Raw genomic sequence first — 10,085 nt, forward strand, 5'->3', positions numbered from 1 at the left:
CTGAACTAGAACTGAACTAGAACTGAACTAGAACTGAACTAGAACTGAACTAGAACTGAACTAGAACTGAACTAGAACTGAACTAGAACTGAACTAGAACTGAACAGTCCCTTATGTATTTTAGATTTTGAATGTTTGCTGGAACATTTTAATAAATCGATAATATTTTAATACTTTTATTACATTTTCAATTTACTCATCCATAACTTCACCCTTTTCTCATTACAGTTTTTCAACGCACCAGCTTTGCCACTGACGAACAGTAGTTAATGTCGTATTATATATATAAGTAAAAGGATTTTCCATTTATATACTTATAACAGCACCAGCGAGAGCAGCAGCAATGACATCATTTATAACGGAAAAAATCAAAATATTCTTAAATAAAACATCAGCAAAAATCACATAATTCTGTATATCGCATTATATTATTTTTCATTTGCTGTGATTTATCATCTCAACCAGCCATTGAAGCGAAAACGAAGAAAAAAAGAAAAAAACACCAACAACTGCAACAAATCCAACATAACCTTAATTAAATTGAGGTTATGTTGTGAAAACCCTCTTTCATAATACAACTCAAAATACTGGTAACACTTTGAGTTTTCTGCAGAATTTTTCCAAACACGAAAAAAACTGAGAAGCTAAAGTAACACATCAACTACTTTTTATAAATATAATAAAAATTCAGCAAAAAAAAGGAATTTGAAATTAAAACGTCGACTTCTACATCACATTTAAACATCACTGTTAATTACGTCATTACTTTCAACCTCGTCATCATTGATAAAATATAAAGAAATGATTCATAAGCTGTGACTACGTTACCGTTCTTCTACGACTCTTTTTTTATATAAACGACTTTTGCAACCAAAAAAAATTTGCGAAAAATAACGTAAATAAAATAAATTAAAAAAAGCTTTTCCTTGCGCCCTCCAAAACAAACTTTTTCAATACTTGGCACTTTTTTATGTAAATTTTTTTATTGAGAGAAAAAAACAGAAAGAAAACAAACCAACAAATCATCTTACAACAAACCAGAGGTTTTCTTTTTTTATGGCTTAATTATAATAATAACAAAAACAAAAAAAACAACTTGACTGATAGTTTATATTAATTATTATATTATAAATTTAACTTTTTTATATAAGCTTAAGCCTGAATGAAACAAAACGAATTACAACAAGAATAATTTTTACTAGCTGAATTCCTTACAACAAAATTAAACAACAACAACAACAACAACAACAAAAAAAGTAACTTAAAAAAAACACAACAATTTTCTTCTTTGTCTCGAAACCAGTGATCTCCAGTTACAAAAGAAAAAAAATTAACAAATAAAATATAAATCTTAAGCTTCAATTTCTTCATCGTAATGCTTAAGAAAATAATTATTTTATATTTATAAAGTTGCTTTGTTTTTGTTGTAAATATAAGCATTTTTTTTCTTAATTAAATGCTGCTTTTTCTACTTCAAACTGTCTACTTCCTTCTGCAAAACTGAGAAAAATAAAGAATAACAAACAACAACAAAAAAGAAGCATTTAACAACTCCAACTTTACATTTAATTTTTATATATTTGTATAAAAAAAAAACAACTAAAAAAAATCATATTGTAAAATTAACACTTCTCCTGCTCCTTGTTTAAGAGTTTGAAAACAAAAACAAACATTTAAACATACAACAAACTTCCTCTTCATCTTCTTCTTCTTTAACACACCTACAACAACTGTCTCAACATTAATTGCAATTGCAACTACATTTTGCCATTGTGTTGGTGTTTTGGTGTGAGAGTTAAAGAGTTTGTGTCTTTGGGGTGAGATTGTGTTTGTGCAAGTGTGAGTGCATCTTAACAACTTGTCTAACAATGGGGAACAAATGCTGCAGCAAACGTCAGGACCAGGAACTAGCACTTGCTTATCCAACCGGCTATAAAAAGTCCGATTATACATTTGGCCAAACACACATTAACAATACTGGCCAGAAGCATAATAATGGCGGTTCATTGGATTCACGTTATACACCAGATCCAAATCGTGTTCCCTTGAAAATCGCTGCCAAGAGTGGGGTGGATATAATAAGGCCGCGAACAACGCCAAGTAAGTGGAACTTTTATTATTTTATATTATTCTCGAAAATCTCACGAAATGGCATACATTTTTCAAAATGTGTTTAAAATTTTTTTAATTAGAAAATTTTCGGAAAATCGAAAGATTTTTTTTAGAAAAATTTTTATAAAAAATACAAAATTTTTCAAAAATTTTTTAATAAAAAGAAACATTTAACAGTAATTTTATGAAAATTTCCTCTCCAAAGAAAAATATTAAAAAAAAAATGATTAAAATTAAAAATTTATTGAACATTTTCCATAAAGAACAGAAAATTTTTCAAGAAATTTGTAATGAAAATAAAAGTTTTCAGAAAATGTTTTTATAAAAGGATACAATTTTGTAGAAAAATTTCTCAAAAAGAAACAAAATATCTCTTTCTTATAAAATATATTTTTACGAAAAAGAGAAATATTTTTCTTTAAAAAACTATTTTTTCTATCAAAAGCAAAATTTTGCAAAAAAAAAAAAATAATAATATAAATATAGAAATTTTTGCAAAAAAAACCTATAAACAGAAATAAATTTTTATTAAAAACGAAAAAAATTTTACAGTACCTTCCCGTATATCTGGAAGGAACTATAGGCAATTATTTTAAAATTTCAAATAGGCGAGGTGCCACGTCTACTTATTAAATAACTATAAACTGGTGAAATTAGAGTCCTTAAATTATGCACGGACAACTTTGACATCTATAAGAATAATTTTGGACAAAATGGGCGGAATGACTAAAGTGGGCGTGTCACCTTCCATATTAAGAAAATATTAAATCAGTACATCTTAGAAAATGTAACAGTTAAAGCCCTTAAGTTTAGTCGGAGCCACATAAGTCTCAATATGATATGTTAGCGTAAAAAGTGGGCGAACTAGCAGCAGTGGGCGTGGCACCTCCCATATATTAATTAAATACATAAATTCGTTTATCTTGGAAACTATTAAGAGTTAAAAGTTTCAAATTTTGCACGAAGAACTTTAATATCCGTGTAAATATTTTGGGTAATAAATTGATGGACTACCAATGGGGGGGAAGGAGCGGAACCTCTCATATGAATTTTGTACAAAGTACTTTCATATTCATCTGAGCATTTTGGGGAAAAAAGCGGACTTTCTATAGGGGGTGGCATGAAACCCCCATATGAATTATATAGAAAAATTTGAAACTGTAGAAGCAAGAATCTTAAAATTTTACATGAAGAACTTTAACATTCATGAGAACATTTATAAAAAAGGTCGGGCGTTCAATGGGTGAATTGGCTCCTTTCATATGAATTGAATACAATACAATATTATTTACATTTTTCATAGATTACATTAAAATCCTTATTAGCGTTCGGAAAAATTGGTGAACTTTTAATAAATTCAGTGATAAATCCCATGTGCAAGTGGTTTTTTTATGCATTTAGGGTAGCAAGGCACAATGGGTATAGCTTGTTTTCAATAAAAATAGTGATTTTACAAAAAAATGTTATAAAAAGAAATTTTTTTGTGAAAATTTCTAAAAAAATTAAATTTTTTTGTGAAAATTGTTATAAAAAGAAAATTTTTGTGAAAATTCCTTTAAAAACGAAATTTTTGTAAAAATTTTTATAAAAAATAAATTTTGTGAAAATGTTCTATAAAATATAAATTTTGTAAAAATTTTTTATAAAATAGAAATTTTGTGAAAATGTATAAAATATAAATTTTGTAAAAATTTTCTATGTTATAGAAATTTTGTATAAATTTTGTAAAATAGAAATTTTGTGAAAATTTTCTATAAAATATAAATTTTGTAAAAATTTTCTATAAAATAGAAATTTTGTGAAAATTTTCTATAAAAATGCAAATAACGTAAACAACGAACAAAAAAGAACAAATTTGAATTCAATGCCAGCTTTCTGTTTTAAAATTTTTTCAACGTTTCTACATTGTTTTCTTGTTTTTAAATTATGTCTACAAAAAAAGGATATGAGCCATCATCATCATCATTTTTCTTTTCACTAAACTGTCGCTTGATTAAAAAATCTGGCAAAAATTTACTCTGCAGTAGTTTTTGGTTTTTTTTTGTCGTATAATTTTTAATTATTTATAACATTTTTAATGATGATGATGGGATGGGTTATTTTTCCCATTTTTTTTTGGCTTTAAACATTTTTTTCGAATTAAAAAAATGTCTAACAGAAAAAAGGCTTGTATTTTCTATGGAATTTATTTACGTTGAATTGTTGACTTTGATTTAACAGCTCAATAATAGTGAAAAAAACAAAGTGAGAAAAGTGAAATAAATAGAAAATACAGAATTCTAAAATGAGGACATACATTCATTCGTAAACATAAAAGTTGAATACATACATACATACATATAAATAATATGAGGCCAAGGTGAATAAACCATAGGAAACATGTAACAACAAAACCCAATAACAGCAACAATAATAAATAAACAAAAGAAATGTACGAAAATACCTTAATTAGGTTAAGAACACTCTTCTAAAAAACGTGATTAAATATTTAACGTACTATGTATTAAAAACAGCAACAAAGAAAAAAAAAACTAAATTGGATAGTTAAAACGTTTATTGGTCATAAACGAGTGTCTTTTTGGCACGCGCTAATCAACCATATTATTATATCATCAATTTTGATATTTTATTGAAAAAAAAAAAAAAAAAAAAAAAAAAAAAAAAAAAACACAGCTTACGAACTTAATCAGGTCAAAATAAACTTTGTTATTGTGATTTTAGCAAATATTTTTATATCCTACACCACTATAGTGGTGAGAGTATTATGAGTATATGCTGATTTTTGTAACACCCAAAAATATTGGTCCTACACCCATCTTAAAGTATACCAATCAGCTCAGAATCACTTTTTGAGTCAATTTAGCTATGTTCGTCTGTCCGTTCGTCTATCTGTGTGTCCATGTAAAACTTGTGCAGACGCAATTTTCAAAAAAAAAAAAAAAATATATATGAAATTGGGCACATACATACTCTTCTTTTGGCTTGTTGAACATAGTTGAAATTGGTCCATTATTTCTCATAGCTTACAATTATGTTAAATGTTATATAATGTCAACAAAAGCCGCCAAATCTTTGTTTTATAGAACTTAAAATGACACTACCGATGTTTGTAATGATTTGCCTCATTTGACCCTAGATCCCATACAAGCTCGCCTTGAAGGTCAAAATTCTCTTATAAAAACTAATTGATAAGGATAGGCCTTATCCCTACTCCCCTGAGCCCTTTTGTAGAAAATTTCTTTTTCAGTTTTAGTTCAATTCTAGTACAGTTCTAGTTCAGTTTTAGTTCAGTTCTAGTTCAGTTTTAGTTCAGTTCTAGTTCAGTTCTAGTTCAGTTCTAGTTCAGTTCTAGTTCAGTTCTAGTTCAGTTCTAGTTCAGTTCTAGTTCAGTTCTAGTTCAGTTCTAGTTCTAGTTCTAGTTCAGTTCTAGTTCAGTTCTATTTCAGTTTTAGTTCAGTTCTAGTTCAGTTCTAGTTCAATTCTAGTTCAGTTCTAGTTCAGTTCTAGTTCAGTTCCACTTCTAGTTCAGTTCTAGTTCAGTTCTAGTTCAGTTCTAGTTGAGTTCTAGTTCAGTTCTAGTTCTGTTCTAGTTCAGTTCTAGTTCAGTTCTAGTTCAGTTCTAGTTCAGTTCTAGTTCAGTTCTAGTTCAGTTCTAGTTCAGTTCTAGTTCATTTCTAGTTCAGTTCTAGTTCAGTTCTAGTTCAGTTCTAGTTCAGTTCTAGTTCAGTTCTAGTTCAGTTCTAGTTCAGTTCTAGTTCAGTTCTAGTTCAGTTCTAGTTCAGTTCTAGTTCAGTTCTAGTTCAGTTCTAGTTCAGTTCTAGTTCAGTTCTAGTTCAGTTCTAGTTCAGTTCTAGTTCAGTTCTAGTTCAGTTCTAGTTCAGTTCTAGTTAAGTTCTAATTCAGTTCTGTTTTAGATTTAGTTCGGATTAAGAGTTTTACTTTTATAAACTAATATTGAAAATATAACCTTTAGTTATTAATTGCTTTCTTTATGCAATTTTTTAAAATGAAACCATACAAATGAGACTTTTTAAAACTCTTACCTTCGCTAGTTTATCTAAAACATATTAAAGAAGAAAAACAACAAAAAACATGTTTATATTACATTCACTTTTCAATATAATGCAGTTAGTTTGTTTCCCTTCAATTACTTTCAATTTATTTTAACCCTTAGCAAATAGACTTGCAGACTGTTTGTTGTTTGACAAACAGACATAATTTTTTGCTCTTTTTACCTTAAACTTTGCAAGAAAAACATGTTTGCTTGCAAAGAGTGTTAAAATGTGAAGAGAAAAAAATGAAAATTTTCTAAACTAATTTCCTTATTAATTTTATTTTTCAAATTTCCTTTACAGCCGGCGTACAGGCAGCTGTTGCTGGTGGTATCCCTAAACGACGTGTCGTTGTGGCTTTATATGATTATAAATCACGTGATGAATCTGATTTGAGTTTTATGAAAGGCGACCGTATGGAGGTAATCGATGATACCGAATCGGATTGGTGGCGTGTAGTTAATTTGAGTACAAGACAAGAGGGTTTGATACCATTAAATTTCGTAGCCGAGGAGCGAAGTGTGAATAGTGAAGAGTAAGTTGTATTTTGGAAATTTTAAGTTAAAAATAATAATTGAAATTTGATTTTTATCACTTGCAGTTGGTTCTTTGAAAATGTTTTACGCAAAGAGGCCGACAAGTTGTTATTGGCGGAGGAGAATCCGCGAGGAACATTTTTGGTAAGACCCTCGGAACATAATCCAAATGGTTTTTCATTATCTGTTAAAGACTGGGAAGATGGTCGTGGTTATCATGTTAAACATTATCGCATAAAACCCTTAGATAATGGCGGCTACTACATAGCCACCAATCAAACTTTCCCCTCCCTACAAGCTCTAGTTATGGCCTACAGCAGTAAGTAGTTGTTATTGTAATTCAAATTGTTTTCTGTTTGTTATTAATTTCTTTTGTTTCTTTTTTTTTTCTTTTCAAATATAGAAAATGCTTTGGGTCTCTGCCATATACTGTCACGACCTTGTCCCAAACCACAACCACAAATGTGGGATTTGGGTCCAGAATTGCGGGATAAATATGAAATACCACGTTCAGAAATTCAACTAATACGTAAATTAGGACGCGGCAACTTTGGTGAAGTATTTTATGGTAAATGGCGTAATAGCATTGATGTTGCTGTTAAAACACTACGTGAGGGCACAATGTCGACAGCTGCCTTCCTGCAAGAGGCAGCTATAATGAAAAAGTTTCGTCATAATCGTTTGGTTGCACTTTATGCGGTTTGTTCACAGGTTTGTGCATCTTCATTGTCATTATTATACTTACAGATCATGTAATATAAGGAAGGCATCGTTTTTATTTGTGTTTTTTTTTAACAATAGACATTTTTTGTACTTTTCCCCTCTTAAATTTTCTGCTATTTAAACTGTTGAACTTCTTTCCAGCTTGATTTCTTGCTACCTATTGTGGCATGAAAATGTTATTAGATTCTTTTTTTTTAAGTTCAAGTTGTTCTTTTCTTCATTTATTTCGTTTTTTCTCTTTCGTTTTTAATTTATACTTTTTTATTATACAAGTTTAGTTTATAAAAACTTTTTACGAAGTTTGGTTAGGAAATATTTTAAATCGTTAAAACTGTTTCATATTAGTGAAATGTTGACGTTCAAAGTTAGTTCATAAAAGTGTTACAATGTTAGTAGTTTCATAAGAAGAAAAACTTTCTTATTTACAAATTACAAGTTTATAAAGTAAGTTATGGAATGTGCGTATGTATGTATTTATGCACAAATATGTAACATTTAGATTAATTTAATTTAAAGATTATCAAGTAGAGAATATTCTTTTGAAATGTGAAAAGTTTTGCATAACAGATGGCAAGATCTAGTTTAGTTTTAATTAATTTCTAGTTCAGTTCTAGTTCAGTTCTAGTTCAGTTCTTGTTCAGTTCTAGTTCAGTTCTAGTTCAGTTCTAGTTCAGTTCTAGTTCAGTTCTAGTTCAGTTCTAGTTCAGTTCTAGTTCTGTTCTAGTTCAGTGCTAGTTCAGTTCTAGTTCAGTTCTAGTTCAGTTCTAGTTCAGTTCTAGTTCAGTTCTAGTTCAGTTCTAGTTCAGTTCTAGTTCAGTTCCAGCTCAGTTCTAGTTTAAAACAATTTCTTACTTTTTCATTTGAATTATTTTATTTAACATTTTTCTTTGAAAGTCGTTTCTTAATTTTTACTCACTACCATTTTGTTACCCCTTACAGGAAGAACCCATTTATATTGTTCAAGAATACATGTCCAAAGGCAGCTTACTAGATTATCTACGCGAAGGCGACGGACGCTATTTACACTTTGAAGATCTCATCTATATTGCTACACAGGTTGCCTCCGGTATGGAATATCTAGAATCGAAACAACTAATACATCGTGATTTGGCAGCTCGTAACGTTCTAATAGGCGAAAATAATGTAGCGAAAATATGTGATTTCGGTTTGGCGCGTGTCATAGCGGATGATGAATATTGTCCGAAACAGGGCTCACGCTTCCCAGTCAAATGGACAGCACCGGAAGCCATTATCTATGGTAAATTTTCAATAAAATCCGATGTCTGGTCATATGGTATACTGCTAATGGAATTATTTACATACGGACAAGTGCCATATCCTGGTATGCATAGTCGTGAAGTCATTGAGAATATTGAACGTGGCTTCCGTATGCCAAAGCCGACAAATCATTATTTCCCCGATAATATTTATCATTTGTTATTACAATGTTGGGATGCGATACCGGAGAAGAGACCAACATTTGAATTTTTAAATCATTACTTTGAATCGTATTCGGTGACGTCTGAGGTGCCCTATCGAGAGGTGCAAGATTAGGATAAGTTTATAAATATTCAATATTTAGGTATAATACTTTAAGTTCTTTATATATACATATATACACATATAAATATTTACATACAAAAACATAAACAAATTCCCTAATTTTCTTTTTTCTTTTTCTTTATATATAAAACTTGTTTTTGTTTCAATATTTTTTCTTTAACATTTTTTATGCATTTTATTATTTTTTCTATTATTATTGCTCTTACTTTATGGAACTGAAATATTGAATTATTTTTTTTTGTTGTTTTTAGTTATTAAAATTTATAAAAAAACAAAAGCTATAACAAAATTAAAAAATAAAAAAAAAACATAACAACGCCAATATATATGTTTTAAGACATATATAAATCAAATTATTAAAGAAAAACAAAAAAATATATTTATAAAAAATAAGCAATTTTTTTAATTAAAAGAAAAAAAACATTCTATATTCAAACCAAAATTAATTACAAAACAAACAATAAATTATATACATAAATTATATATATAAATGGAAATGAAATAACAAAAAAGAAACCAAATTTTTTTACACAATTTAGAAAACAATGAAATATTAAAAAAAATATATAAATAAAAATTACAAAAATATATTAAAAACAACCAAAAATCTTTTTTGATAAATTAACAAATCAAATTGATAATAATGATTTGCTTTTAACAAAAAATTAATTACAATAAATAAACAAAATACAAAACTATATTAACTAAAGAAAAAAGCTTTTTCATGACACTACAATTACAAAAAAAAAATAATAATAATAAAACAATGAAATAGTTACACCACAAGAAAACTTTTAGTACACTCAGAGAAATTCTAAAGAATTTTAAGCATTTCTTTATTAAAATTTTTCTCAGGGAAAAGTTGTTATTGTTGTTGTAGCCGCGACACGTATAAAGTCGGTGTGACAATCCTTGGTCGTTGTTCGTTGAACTCCGAGTCGTTCCGGTGCGAAGAACCGATTGTCGTGGGAACGTGGAAAAGTTGTCAACATTTTCGTTTGGCTTGCGGTTGCCAGATTCTCTCTGCAACATTTCTCTTTAGTGAAGTTTACTTAAAAGCTTTAGGAAATGTTGTCAGTTTGTAGTTGTCAACTTTGTT

General features: G+C 28.8%; 1 protein-coding gene across 3 annotated transcripts in view; it reads left to right on the forward strand.

Moving 5' to 3' along the window:
- The window catches only part of LOC111677239 (tyrosine-protein kinase Src64B), a 54,582-nt gene extending 45,467 nt beyond the window's left edge, over window positions 1–9,115 (forward strand). For all 3 annotated transcript variants that reach the window (XM_046950928.1, XM_046950930.1, XM_046950929.1), the window contains exons 3-7: window positions 229–2,100; window positions 6,468–6,699; window positions 6,766–7,019; window positions 7,104–7,411; window positions 8,363–9,115. In XM_046950928.1, the coding sequence (XP_046806884.1) occupies window positions 1,869–2,100; window positions 6,468–6,699; window positions 6,766–7,019; window positions 7,104–7,411; window positions 8,363–8,977 (1,641 nt within the window). In that variant the 5' untranslated portion in view covers window positions 229–1,868 and the 3' untranslated portion in view covers window positions 8,978–9,115. The remainder of the gene's footprint in view (window positions 1–228; window positions 2,101–6,467; window positions 6,700–6,765; window positions 7,020–7,103; window positions 7,412–8,362) is intronic.
- The last annotated feature ends 970 nt before the right edge of the window (window positions 9,116–10,085 follow it).

The sequence above is a fragment of the Lucilia cuprina genome, chromosome 5 (assembly GCF_022045245.1).
Source record: "Lucilia cuprina isolate Lc7/37 chromosome 5, ASM2204524v1, whole genome shotgun sequence".
Taxonomy (NCBI): domain Eukaryota; kingdom Metazoa; phylum Arthropoda; class Insecta; order Diptera; family Calliphoridae; genus Lucilia; species Lucilia cuprina.